At 36.7% G+C, this 15,176-nt stretch overlaps 1 protein-coding gene across 3 annotated transcripts in view; it reads left to right on the forward strand.

Annotated features, from left to right (window-relative positions):
• Positions 1 to 15,176, forward strand: part of igf2bp2b (insulin-like growth factor 2 mRNA binding protein 2b) — a 57,571-nt gene that overhangs the window by 32,737 nt on the left and 9,658 nt on the right. For all 3 annotated transcript variants that reach the window (XM_067441492.1, XM_067441493.1, XM_067441495.1), the window contains 4 exons: positions 5,576 to 5,881; positions 9,293 to 9,427; positions 9,643 to 9,765; positions 14,400 to 14,535. In XM_067441492.1, the coding sequence (XP_067297593.1) occupies positions 5,700 to 5,881; positions 9,293 to 9,427; positions 9,643 to 9,765; positions 14,400 to 14,535 (576 nt within the window). In that variant the 5' untranslated portion in view covers positions 5,576 to 5,699. The remainder of the gene's footprint in view (positions 1 to 5,575; positions 5,882 to 9,292; positions 9,428 to 9,642; positions 9,766 to 14,399; positions 14,536 to 15,176) is intronic.

Below are 15,176 nucleotides of genomic sequence, written 5' to 3' on the forward strand. Positions count from 1 at the left end.
AATCCATTCCTTCATAGAGACTTTTTTTTTTTTTAGAGAGTGGCTGATATGACTAAAATATCATATAACAATATCTTTTTCAGACAGGATCACATTGCATGATCTTATAATGATTCATGTTGGTTTTTTAAGTATATTTTGCAAGTCACTGGGCCGTACAGCCAAGCTAATTCCCCTATTTAAAACATTTAGCCGTGCTTCACAGTGTTAAACAGGATAATATTGCAACAAAATCTGATTTGGCTGTACAGTCGTCATGGAGAAAACGGAGATGTTATCAGGCAGCTTATATTCATTTATTATATAGCGACAATGTTGGCAGATCAGTATTATAGTTTATACAATTCATTAAGACCTAATACATTTATTATATTTGGATATTTAGATGAATAACTTAAAAAAAAAAAAAACATTTAGTGTCCCTAACTGAGCAAGCCAAGCCAAAGTTGAGAAAGTTGAGTTGGTGTCAAAAAAAAAAAAACTCCACCAGTGCCAGAATGGAGAAAAATAAACCTTGGGAGAAACCAGGCTTTAATTTTCTCACAATATACATTGCACATAACCACATTGCTCAATGATTCTCACTCAATAAATAAATCAGTTTCTCTAAATCCCTCCTTTCCGTGATCTACTCTTCTGTGATTGGTCCGATGGCCCAGTCTGTTGTGATTGGTTTTCTGCTTACAGTGAGCCTCGGAAACAAACACCCATTACCACAAACTTAAGCTCTGTGCGGAGGCTTTCTAAAGCTCTGCAATCAGTCGGGGTGCCAGTTCTCCTCTGGCCTATTAACAAACAGTGTTTGATTATTATTCTGGCAACCTTATAGGTCAGAAATCATATTAGATCAGAATATTCAAAATTTCTGGTAATCACGCAAGAGGCGGGTTTATTGAGGATGAAGCAACGATTACACAAAAATATTAATATTTGAAGGATTGGAGTCATCACGCCACGTAAGGTATCATAACAAAAGAAAAACTAAGAAAAAATCTTATTTATTTTATTTTGTTATTAAAGGAAGTTTATGTAAGATTGTGGCCAAAACTGGTACTGCAATCACTTTCAAATGACTGTAGAGCGGTGTATCCCCTCTCCCCTGACTCGGTTGCCAGATAGGCTGCAGGATCCAGCAGGAACGTTTGTAGCTGCAGGTGTGGTAACTAGAGCCGAGCTGTCAAACACTACTGACTTTGTGATTGGTAGATAGATAGAGGGTGGAGCTTCAGGCCAAAACACAACATGATTACATCAACATCAGTTGAGGGCTGTAACAACAACTTAAGATGACAATATCCTGGCCAGTCTACTGTTGTCAGTGATATAATTATTTGAAATGAACATGATTTCTTAATGTCTAGTGACATATCAGGGCCATTTTATGATTAATTGAAATACATTTCTTACAGATACAAATAAAATAAACAGTGTTTATTATGTAGCAGTAGCATTCAAGTAAGAAATTGAATAAATAAAATACTACATACACTTCACTGTATGAATTAAATATTCACTGATTCTTAAAGCTACTGAAGTTTTTCAGTCAGGATCAGGGAGTGATTTTCTCTTTGTATTTTGTTTGATTCAAAATAAAGTGCCAATATTATTATGCTATTTTAAAGGCTCTTCATTTTGTTTCGGAGGTCTCACAACAGTTTTACGTGCATTAAATGTTAATTTTTCAACAGGTTTACGTGCATTAAAGGTTAATTTTTCATCAAAGGCTTTTTTATTTCTCATAATATACATTGCACATAACCACATTGCTCAATGATTCTCACTCAATAAATAAATCAGTTTCTCTAAATCCCTCCTTTCCGTGTTCTACTCTGCTGTGATTGGTCAGATGGCCCAGTCTGTTGTTATTGGTCTTCTGCTTACAGCGAGCCTCGGAAACAAACACCCATTACCACAAACTTAAGCTCTGTGCGGAGGCTTTCTAAAGCTCAGCAATTTTACACACTGTAAAGACAGAGTAACAATAGCGTCAATTTACCAAATCAATTTGAGCGCGAGTCCAATGATGAAACATTGGAAGAACTAGTTATTCAACTTGAACCTCAATGGCAAGGACAACTTAAGCAGGACATTTCTCAGCAATGCACTACTCATTTTGAGGTACATTATGAGATGTTGCAACTGTAATTCCTCACCATCAGCATTAACAAGTGTATGTCCATCAACAAACCCATATGTATATTTTTTATTTATTGCAGTGCACATGCATGAACTGTATGAACTGTATCAATAACTGTGCATGTTAGGCAAGCACTAACATGAATGACAATGTAAAAATATATTTTTATTTTGATCCTGGAGAGGACAGAGTCGACATGAATTCAGATCTTTTACCAATAGAAAACATTTTTCACATCATAAAGAGAAAGAAGCGACAAATAAGACCTAAGACAGTTGAGGAACTAGAAGCCTGTGTTAGACAAGAATTGGACAACATTCCTATTCCTAAACTTGAGCAACTTGTCTCCTCAGTCCCCAGACTGTTGCAAACTGTTATAAAAAGAAGAGGGGATGTCACACAGTGGTAAACATGGCCTAGTCCCAACTTTGAGATGTGTTGATGCCATGAAAAATAATTTTTTACCTTAAAATTATACATTTTCTCAGTTTAAACATTTGATATGTCATCTATGATATATTTTGAATAAAATATTGAATTTTGAAACTTCCACATTATTGCATTCTGTTTTATTGACAATTTGTGCAGTGTCCCAACTTTTTTGAAATCGGGTTTTTATTTCAGTAATAATAACGCGAGTTAGCCGGTTAGCTGGAAATGTACACAATATAAAACACAAAACTACATATTTTGAGCACCTGGTAGAAAATATATAGATTAATAATTATTCATACTTACAGGTTATCTTTATGAGGTGCAAGCTTGTTCAAATAAACTTGTTACTGACCCATATATTTAAAGCTCAAGCATTTTGCAAATACCTTCAAGATTTGAGCAGCAGTCGTCAGTAAAATGGTAACGTACAACATAGACGTAACATAGACGTTATGCAAAACTGTCACACCGTAAGATTCGAACAAAAAACAAAAATGACTTGCTAAGGCAGTTCAGAGTTGACTTTTTCTTTTGGGAGACAATAACTTTATTGTGGATTTTACAACTTTCCAGATCATTTACATTCACAAACAGCTATATAACACACTCCATGCAAGGAAACATTCCAAAAAACATAATGGGGGCACTTTAATTGCACTGACAGTAGCAGGTTTATTAGGCTACTGTCACTTTAAGACAGAATGCACTGATCTAATAAATGGACACTGTTGTACCAGCCATACTGTTTACATTCGCTTAAAGTGATAGTTCACCAAAAAATGAAAATTTGATGTTTATCTGCTTAACCCCAAGCCGCATCAAGGGGGTCGTACACCGGACGCGAAGCACATGCAACGCCGCTCCATGTCTCTAAAATTCAAACACATTGTTTTCAATGAGTGTAATGCCGGCAGCAGCATTCGGTGCCTGTCCGCAGTGACTCAGGAAGTTGTTCAAAATCCTGCCGCGCCACTTCAAGATTTTATATTAAATTTATATTATATTTCCCTCGAAACTGATTTGATCTGATCAAATCTGATCCAATTACTGATTTGACCCTTTGCTACAAGATACACCCACCGTGCAGATCTCGTGTCAGAAGTAATTCAAAATTGAGCTTGAGCCTATATAATATGCGCGTGCGGCGTGAGATCCTGAGACGCGATGCTGAGCTTTGTGTCCAGTGTGCGACCGCTTCCATCAGAAATGTCGACTCTGTCCTCTCCAGCAGCTGGATTGTGTTCACGGATGCCATAGCAACTCTCAATGGCCACCAGAACTTATACTGTTTTATAAAAGCTATTTATTTGTTGTAAAGTGTAATAATCATCTCAGAAAAATAAATTCTTCTGTCAGGCACAGTTGAAGTATCAATCAATCAATCAACTTTATTTATATAGCGCTTTTACAATCACGATTGTGTCAAAGCAGCTTCACAGTGTCAAACAGGGTAATATTGCGACAAAATTAGATTTGGCTGTACAGCCGTACTGGAGAAAACAGTGATGTTATCAGCTTATTTTAATTTATCATATAGCGACAATGTTGGCAGATCAGTATTATAGTTTATAGAATTAAATAAGACCTAATTCATATATTTTATTTGTATAATAAGTTAAATAACTTTAATCATATTTTTAGTGTCCCCAACTGAGCAAGCCAAGCCAAAGGCTACACTCATTCCTATAGCAGTGAATGAGTGTAATTTTTCCTCAGTGACCCTGCAGTGCTCTGTCTGAAGTGATACTGTAATAGACGGCTGCATGTTTATAATTTTATTCCTAATATTATCAATCTTACTAGTAAAGAAGTTCATAAAGTCATTACTGCTGTGTTGTTTACAAACATCAGAAGCTGAAGCTTTATTTTTTGATAATTTAGCCACTGTATCGAATAAATACTTAGGGTTGTGTTTGTTTTCTTCTAAAAGAGTTGAGAAATAAGCAGATCTAGCAGTTTTTATGGCCTTTCTGTATGCAATCATGCTCTCTTTCCACAAATTGCGAAAAACCTCTAGTTTTGTTTTCTTCCAGCTGCGCTCCATTTTTCTGGCTGCTGTTTTAAGGGCCCGAGTGTGCTCGTTGTACCACGGCGTTGGATTATTTGCTTTAATCTTCTTTAAGCGCCGGGGAGCAACTATGTCTAAAGTGCTAGTAAGGAGAGAGTCAATAGTTTCGGTTGCAGCATCAAGTTCATCTTGGCTATCTGTAATGCTGAGGAGATGGAACTGATGAGGAAGATTATGTACAAAGCAATCTTTAGTCGCAGCGGTTATCGTCCTGCCATATTTGAAGCGAGGGGATGGCTTTGCAGCCTTAAAGTAAAAAGTGCCTGGGACAAATGTTGTCAAGATGAGGGTGTAGCCAGGCTATGTCTGTATCATTATGCATCTTCATAACTTATATATAACTTAATAAAAAGTTTAACGTTACCCCTCAGAAAAATGAACTTTCCTCTCTTGTCAGCATTATAGGCTGGTGTGCATGAGCGTGGCGTGCGCTCTTCAGTAGTGGAGGCGCGTGCTGTATGTCACGCACACTCAAAAGTAATCCATTCAGGTTGTTTACATGGTGAAATTTTTCGTTTGATCGGTTCATTAAAAGGTTGATCCCACCCCTCTCAAACTGATTTCAATTTCATTCAGTTTGGGCAGATTTATTCCGATTGAGGTGTTTATATGGCGCATTTTCATTCGGATTTGACTTTTAAACCGATTACAGTGCTCCATGTCAACGCACCTACTGTTTTGCTAAACGTTATGTGAATGTATGTTGCGTTGTATAGTATGTTGAGATGGTGGTGCCAGAACCACAACTGATAGAAAATGCACTGTAGCCTGACTACAACCTTTCTTCAAAGGCAGATTGTGGAGACATTTTAATCATGCGCAATATAAAATTGTGATATCTCATACCTCTAGCCAGTGTATCCATGTGCTTTATGTATGTCATGTTCTACTGATTGATCCATTTCTTTCTCTCTTGCTCTCTCATTTATCTCCAGGGCTGTTGAGAAGTTGAGAGGCCACAGTTTTGAGAATCACTCCTTCAGTGTGTCGTACATACTGGACGAGGAGGCAGGAAGGGACGGGGGTGGAAGACCCCAGGTCCCGCGAGGGGCATCTAAAATGGGCACAGGAAGTCAGGAGCAGGAGTTTGGTCAGCCAGGGGCCATGGGAGGCCCCCATGGGCACAGGCAGCGTCATCAAGAACTGCCTCTAAGAATCCTAGTACCCACTCAGTTTGTGGGAGCCATCATTGGAAAAGAGGGACTCACCATAAAGAACATCACAAAGCAGACACAGTCCAAGTAAGAAGTCTTGATACTTTTTCAATCAGTACTTGTCTAATTATTAATGTCTTAAATTTATTTGATGTTATCATTTAAAGATATAATAGCTATTATAGTTTATATACACTGATGCCATTTCTGGGCGATAACATCTTATGGCTGAAACAATAATTGGTTTTAGTTTTTGCATTTTAATCCATTTAAAAATCACTTACGTGATACATTTAAAAGCCTAGATATCATCAAATATCATCAAGCCTTCTGCATTTAATTGCAGTAACTGCATTATTGTTTTGCATGTGTTATATATATATCTTTGTATAGTGTGAGGGATGAAACGGTATGGAAATTTAACATCACTGTTATAGTGACCCAAATTATCACGTTCAATATTATCACAGTTTTGTTCAAATGAGCTAAAGTGTTCAAAAAGAACCAATGCACACACTGAAAACATTTAAACACGTTTTATATTTGAAAATGAACAAACAACAAATAAATCAAGCAGCTCTATGCCCTTTTTTAAAGCAAGATTCTATTCTGTGGGATTTCCTTCCTTTTATTGGCTGTCGTAGCACCACATAATGCATAAATAATAATTTGGTGTAAATATAATCTCTAATATTATCTTTATAAATATGCTAAAGCAATATTCCCATCAGTGTCCTATATCAGCTGACACATTTAAATCTAGCATAGTTTGTGTATGAGCCTAAACAGTATCCCAGTAAAATAAATCATATCCATTTTTTCATATGATGAAAATCATATGAATTTTCATATGACAGTTTTTTTTATAAATTGTCAAAAATCCAAAAGGTGTGCATTATACCCGACAACTAGATGAACACTTTACAGTCAGTTTTACAACTACGCATACCAATGTTGTATGTAAATTTAGAGATGGTCCCTAAAAGCGGTATGGTTCTGCAGTGTTTGTTTTAAATTATTTTCGCTGCTGAAATAGGCTAGAACAAAAATATTCAACCGTATGCTGAATGAATCTCCTGCATACATCATCTGACGCTCATCTCTGCTTTGAGTGTAGATTTCAGTGAGTGAGAGCGTGCACTCTGAAAAAAACTCGGGTTTATCTGAACGCATCTGAATATTAGACATTGCATTCACAAACTCAATAGAAACACGTGTGATGATGGGTTATAATGCGATGACTATAGCAACAGCGAAGTGAGTGACTGTGTAACACGCCACGGCCGAAATACACCAAACAAACGGCGGGTGTTAATGTCAAGTCCTGATTATTATTTCTTAAATGTCACCCTAGTCGTGTCTGAGCGTGTTCATTCATCTTTGGCTCAAGCTTCACATTATTATTTCCCAGACGTAGGTTGGGAATTGAGGTCAAAGTCCACTTGCCTTGCGTTCGCAAATCTTCACAGATTTGAAGTGTTTCCCCTATTACAGTGACTTTCTTCTGGCATGTTCTGCTGCAGACAGGGTGATCAGAGCATCTTTGATTAATTTTCACTCAGGACTTTAGTAAAAGCCAAAATATGGCTACACCTCAGATTTTAGAAGGCTGGAAAATCTCCCAGTGCTGTTACTGCCTTCTGTCATTTGTTCTCATTCAGAAAACAGCGTTTTGTCACGTGCTGCGCACCTGCACCAGACTGGATAGGATTTACCTTTTCAAAATCGTGATAATCAGTGACAGTTTTAATGATAATTAAATTAAACGATATTACTAACCATCAGTACATTTTAACAGGGTTTATCTGAAACCGGTAATCGTTTCATCCCTATAAAGCTATATATATGCCTGTATATATATACACACACATGCATGCATATATATATATATATATATATATTAGTCATATATATATACGTGTGTGTGTGTGTGTGTGTGTGTGTGTGTGTGTGTGTGTGTGTATATATATATATATATATATATATATATATTGGTCATCCTGTTTTTTGCTCTAACTTTATAATACATTAAGGGAATAACAATCATAATAGTAAAACAGCATTAAACATCAGCTCAGAGCACCATACAGATTGGATAGTTAAGTCGTATAACTAGTACAGTAGGCATATTTGTTTCACAGACTACAGCAAATATATGTATGGAAAAAACCCTCTGACACAAATTCAGAGCTATTTAGTTAGTTGAAAGGAAACTATACAGAGCACAAAGGAATGGAATAAACCTGTAGGTGTCTTGAGGGTTTTTTTTGTTTTGTTTTTTGACTACTTTAAACTTGACGTGTAGAATTAAGAAACCCTTGTAATCGCTTTTGGCTGTTAAGTGAACTGAAGTCAGCAACTTATTGCTCGTGCTTGCACTTGATGCAATGCCCCCAACCCACAGTTAATTTTTTCGTTCTTTGATTCACCTGCATCATTTCGACAGATTAAGTGGTAACACTTTACATTAAGGTTGTATTAGTTAACATTAGTTAATGCATTAGTTAACATGAACTAACCATGAACACCTCCGTTCAGCATTAGTTAATCTTTGTTAAATTTATTTAATAAAAATACAGCTGTTCAATCAATCAATCAACTTTATTTATATAGCGCTTTTACAATGGTGATTGTTTCAAAGCAGCTTCACAGTGTTAAGCAGGACAATATTGCAGCAAAATTTGATTTGGCTGTACAGTCATTCTGGAGAAAACAGTGATGTTATCAGCTTATTTCAATTTATCATAGAGCGACAATGCAGATCAGTATTATAGTTTATAGAATTAAATAAGACCTAATTAATTAATTTTATTTGTATATTTAGTTGAATCATTTGGATCATAATTTTAGTGTCCCTAACTGAGCAAGCCAAGCCAAAGGCGACAGTGGCAAGGAACCAAAACTCCATTCATGGTTTGTTCATGTTAGTACCCAGTGCATTTACTAATGTTAACAAGATTTTAATAATATATTAGTAAATTACTTTAGTAATTTTTAGTTTGAATAAACCTTTTAGTTTGAATAAACCACTATTCTTTGCATGACACATTGGCAATAGCTAAATTGCTCTTTTGGCACTATTCCGAACATCCTGAACATTTGAAATTTTAGTTTTATTTGTCACAGAAGAGAAGAGAGGCTCTCTAGATTTCATCTAAACATCACATCCTTTTGATTTGACCTTGTCCTTCACATAAAAAATCAGTCTACAGCCTTTCATCGACTTCATTGGAAGTCCTGGTTTTTAAGTTTTGTTAAAGTTTTGTTCACACATTGTTCACACATTGGCAACAAAAAAGTGATTAATACATGAACAATTCTTACATATACCCATAAAGTAAAGTTAATTTCTCTATTGGCAAATAATACATTTGCCACCCAATAAGTTGTGCACCTCTATTCAGGAATAGTTCACAGTCATTCTTATTTCTGAGATTATAAACTGTTCTCTGTATCTATTTAGCTCAAACCATTATAATCCTTCTTTCTCTGTCTCAGGGTAGATATCCATCGTAAAGAGAATGCCGGGGCGACTGAGAAGGCCATCACTATTCACTCATCTAAAGAGGGCTGTTCACAAGCCTGCAGGATGATCCTGGAAATCATGGAAAAAGAGGCTAATGACACCAAGATGTCAGTATTTCATCTAACTGTAGGGCATATTTAAGTTTTACACGCTTCAATCGCTTTAAGATTGTTTCTTTTCAGATAAATCATTTAAAACCATGTTTATATGTACATAAGCAAAATCGCCTCATGGACTTTTTAATTCAAGTACAAATGTGGCACCAGTTCAAAATAAATAAACAAATAAACAAACCATGTTGTGTACTTTCTCTCTGTGTCAGTGTTGAGGAGGTTCCTCTGAAGATCTTGGCCCACAATAGCCTTGTTGGGAGACTCATAGGGAAGGAGGGCAGGAACCTGAAGAAGATAGAGCAAGATACAGGGACCAAGATCACCATCTCTGCGTAAGTGTGCTCTATATCAGTTAAAACTTCTAACAATGACTTTTCATTAGGGGTGTAGTGATTCATTCATTTTCTCCATGCATCAATTACAAATTCTGCCGAAGCATATGCATTGATCTTGAAACATGGATTTTTGAATCATGAATATATTAATATAGGAATCGATTTAAAATGTTAAGAATGGAATGAACTACGATTTGAAAGCGATTCAATATAAAAACATATCATTTTTTACATGTGCAGCTTATTGAAGCACTCTCACAATAGAGCTACAGTCTCCAGTCAAACTGCTCATAGGTGGAAACTTTGAGATAAATAACTTCATAAAGATAACATACTGCCATTTTACTGGTTATCATTGTTTATTTGGAAAAGCAGTAAGGGGTCATATATATATATATATATATATATATATATATATATATATATATATATATATATATATATATATATATATATATATATATACAGTCTTGTTCAAAATAATAGCAGTACAATGTGACTAACCAGAATAATCAAGGTTTTTAGTATATTTTTTATTGCTACGTGGCAAACAAGTTACCAGTAGGTTCAGTAGATTGTCAGAAAACAAACAAGACCCAGCATTCATGATATGCACGCTCTTAAGGCTGTGCAATTGGGCAATTAGTTGAAAGGGGTGTGTTCAAAAAAATAGCAGTGTCTACCTTTGACTGTACAAACTCAAAACTATTTTGTACAAACATTTTTTTTTCTGGGATTTAGCAATCCTGTGAATCACTAAACTAATATTTAGTTGTATGACCACAGTTTTTTAAAACTGCTTGACATCTGTGTGGCATGGAGTCAACCAACTTGTGGCACCTCTCAGCTGTTATTCCACTCCATGATTCTTTAACAACATTCCACAATTCATTCACATTTCTTGGTTTTGCTTCAGAAACAGCATTTTTGATATCACCCCACAAGTTCTCAATTTGATTAAGGTCTGGAGATTGGGCTGGCCACTCCATAACATTAATTTTGTTGGTTTGGAACCAAGACTTTGCCCGTTTACTAGTGTGTTTTGGGTCATTGTCTTGTTGAAACAACCGTTTCAAGGGCATGTCCTCTTCAGCATAGGGCAACATGACCTCTTCAAGTATTTTAACATATGCAAACTGATCCATGATCCCTGGTATGCGATAAATAGGCCCAACACCATAGGAGAAACATGCCCATATCATGATGCTTGCACCTCCATGCTTCACTGTCTTCACTGTGTACTGTGGCATGAATTCAGAGTTTGGGGGTAGTCTCACAAACTGCCTGTGGCCCTTGGACCCAAAAAGAACAATTTTACTCTCATCAGTCCACAAAATGTTCCTCCATTTCTCTTTAGGCCAGTTGATGTGTTCTTTGGTAAATTGTAACCTCTTTTGCACATGCCTTTTTTTTAACAGAGGGACTTTGCGGGGGATTCTTGAAAATAGATTAGCTTCACACAGACGTCTTCTAACTGTCACAGTATTTACAGGTAACTCCAGACTGTCTTTGATCATCCTGGAGGTGATCATTGGCTGAGCCTTTGCCATTCTGGTTATTCTTCTATCCATTTTGATGGTTGTCTTCCGTTTTCTTCCACGTCTCTCTGGTTTTGCTCTCCATTTTAAGGCATTGGAGATCATTTTAGCTGAACAGCCTATCATTTTTTGCACCTCTTTATAGGTTTTCCCCTCTCTAATCAACTTTTTAATCAAAGTACGCTGTTCTTCTGAACAATGTCTTGAACGACCCATTTTCCTCAGCTTTCAAATGCATGTTCAACAAGTGTTGGCTTCATCCTTAAATAGGGGCCACCTGATTCACACCTGTTTCTTCACAAAATTGATGACCTCAGTGATTGAATGCCACACTGCTATTTTTTTGAACACACCCCTTTCAACTAATTCAACTAATTGCCCAATTGCACTGCCTTAAGAGCGTGCATATCATGAATGCTGGGTCTCATTTGTTTTCTGAGAATCTACTGAACCTACTGGTAACTTGTTTGCCACGTAGCAATAAAAAATATACTAAAAACCTTGATTATTCTGGTTAGTCACATTGTACTGCTATTATTTTGAACAAGACTATATATATATATATATATATAATGTAAGGGGTCTTAAAATGCACATGAGACTTTGAGGAAACTAAATGTATCAGATAATATTGTAATATTTGGATTTGTTAGGGTAATAACAGTTTATGACCCTAGAAGAGTTGTAAAGAAGGGAGTTTGCGCTCCCTCTCTACCAGCCTTTCGTAAATACAAAAGTTTCTCAACAGTTATACTCTTTTCAAGGTCTAGCCACGTCATTACTGCAAGTTGAATGATTCTGATTGGCTAAGAGAAAATAGATAGTCATAGTAAATTTCCACACAGTCAGTTAATCAGATGCACGTGTCCTTAAATCACTTGTTGACACTTTCACCCCGGAATTAGGCAGTAAGTGACCTTCCAGCAGGAGCCAGCTTGTCCAGAACAACATATTGTCACTCTCCCTAGGATGCTTGTTGTACACCTGGTTGTACTGATCTGTAACAGAATACTAGCGCACATACACAGATACATAGTCTCTCCAAGGATGGAGTTGATTGAGATTCAGTTTTGACCAGAAAGTTTCCCAAAACATACTGATAACATGTGCTTTCTCTCAGTAAGAGGTACAGACAGTATTCACAATAATTCTTTAGTGTTTCAGTTAAAGTAAATAATATAAAATGACTAAAATATAAAATGAAGTGGGCTATGTGAGTAAGCACTGTTACTGCACTCCTGGCATGTTAGGGGTGTGTGATGCCTCCAAAATCCAAACACACAACTACATGTTCTGCTATCAAGTAGAGTTTAGTGACACATCATATATCTCTAGACTAGACTCTCAGAGACCAAATACAAGCTTTAAAGAATATGAAGAAACAATAAACAATCAGTGGTTATCTTGATTAAATATCATAACTGGAATGAATAATTAAAAATCATAATAATATAGGAAGATGATTATTGATTAATGCTTTGATTATAATTTAAATTAGGAAAAATATAAGTGGCAGTGGATTTCAGAATCCACTCCTTTCAGATTAGCTTAGAGACACAAACTAATCCTACTAATAAACTGTCATGGAAAACCTAGAAATATTAGGGAATTTTAAAAGCGTTATTTTCAAGAATATTTTCAAAGAAACTCAATTAGCATACTATGGTAATTCAAAATGTGACATTTTTTAAATTTATAACATGATACAGTTGGCAACATCACACAAACAAGAGTGTTGTATTCCTGAATAAATTGCAAAATCACATTTGGAACATTATGACCACTGGTGAAGTGAATAACACTGATTATCTCTTCTTCACGGCACCTGTTCGTGGGTCGTATATATTAGGTAGCAAGTGAACATTTTGTCCTCAAAGTGTTAGAATGTGTTAGAAGCAGGAAAAATGAGCAAGCATAAGGATTTGAGAGAGTTGAGCAAGGCCAAATTGTTATGGCTAGATGACTCGGTCAGAGCATCTCCAAAACTGCAGCTCTTGTGGGGTATTCCTGATCTGCAGTCATCAGTATCTGTCAAAAGGGTCCAAGGAACAGTGGTGAACCAGTGACAGGGTCGTGGGCGGCCAAGGCTCATTGATGCACGTGGGGAGTGAAGGCTGGCCCGTTTGGTCCGATCAAACAGATGAGCTACTGTAGCTCAAGTTGCTCAATAAGTTAATGCTGGTTCTGATAGAAAGGTGTCAGAATACACAAAATATTGCAGTTTGTTGTGTATGGGGCTGCATAGCCACAGACCAGTAAGGGTGCCCATTCCGGCCCCCGTGCACCGCCGAAAGCGCCAACAGTGGGTATGTGAGCATCAGAATTGGACCACGGAGCAATGAAAGAAGGTGAGCTGGTCTGAATCACATTTTCTTTTACATCACGTTGATCGCTGGGTGCTTGTGCGTCGCTTACCTGGGGAACACATGGCACCAGGATGCACTATGGGAAGAAGGCAAGCCGGCAGAGGCAGTGTGACGCTTTGGGCATTGTTCTGCTGGGAAACCTTGGGTCCTGGGGCAGCATCTACTTAAGCACTGCTGCAGACCATGTAAACCCTTTCATGGAAATGATATTCCCTGGTGGCTGTGGCCTTTTTCTGCAGGATAATACGCCTCGCCACAAAGTAAAAATGGTTCAGAAATGGTTTGAGGAGCACATCTCAATCCCATCGAGCATCTGTGGGATGTGCTGAACAAACAAGTCCGATCCATGGAGGCCCTACCTTTTTACTTACAGGACTTATATGGGTCAGGGCTCAGGGCTGTTTTGGCAACAAAAGGGGGACCAACACAATATTAGGTCATAATGTCATGCCTGATTAGTGTATTTCATGCATCAGTTCTATAAACAAGTAGTCACTTAGATTTTAGACACAATATTGACTATTTCAGCAGCAAAAATATTTCCAAAGAAAGATCACAGCAAAACCATAGCACATCTCACAGCAACACGTGTTTCATTCTTAAATGAATCAGCCGTTTGAACAAATCATTTGAGTCAAAGATTCTATGACTCATTATAAGGCCAATTCACACCACATGTTGAATGTTCATCTCAAGTGACAGTGCTTATTTCCTTCATTTTATGCAGATTACAAGACCTGACAATATATAACCAGGAACGTACTATCACGGTGAGAGGTGGGGTGGAGGAGTGCTGTAATGCAGAAGTGGAGATCATGAAGAAACTTACAGAAGCCCATGAGAATGATGTAGCTTCGCTTAATGTGAGTAAATCATTAGAGGTCACAGTTTATTGGTGGATGGAGGCTAACTCGGGTTATGTCTGTCAGTTGTTTTTAGAGATATTTAAGTCGCTTTGGGTTGGTTGTTGAACTGTAAAGCTGTATTTCATTTAAAAATGTGTAATTCTAAAACTACATTGTAGAAAAATACCAGCCTTGTCCTGGGAATGCAGTCAAACAACTACCCAAAGAGTGTCCTTTCTTTTCTGTGTGTCATCAAATATAAAAAAACATACACTAACATTGCTGAACCAGGATCCAGTTTTAAGGACACAGATCTTCCAACATGCACAAATATATAACGTGACATCATTTTGGAGAAAACACTTTACCAACTAAATTAATTCATGGACATGAAATATTGATATGAGTTTAATTATTTATTATTGCTATAAGTTATTGAATGACTGATTATTGCATTTTGTAGAGTTGATTTTTCTTAGAGGTACCAATACAATAGTAAACAAGACAAAAATAGTTGATTTATAGTTTACAATAATTAGTTTATATACTGCTTTACGAATTTTAATCTCTTATTTTACATGTACTAGTTTGCCACCATATTTAGGTATGATGTATCATTTTTTCTGTTTTCATTTCTTTCTGAGGTATGTTTTCTTGAT

The sequence above is a fragment of the Pseudorasbora parva genome, chromosome 4 (genome assembly GCF_024679245.1).
Source record: "Pseudorasbora parva isolate DD20220531a chromosome 4, ASM2467924v1, whole genome shotgun sequence".
NCBI classification, from domain to species: Eukaryota; Metazoa; Chordata; class Actinopteri; order Cypriniformes; family Gobionidae; genus Pseudorasbora; species Pseudorasbora parva.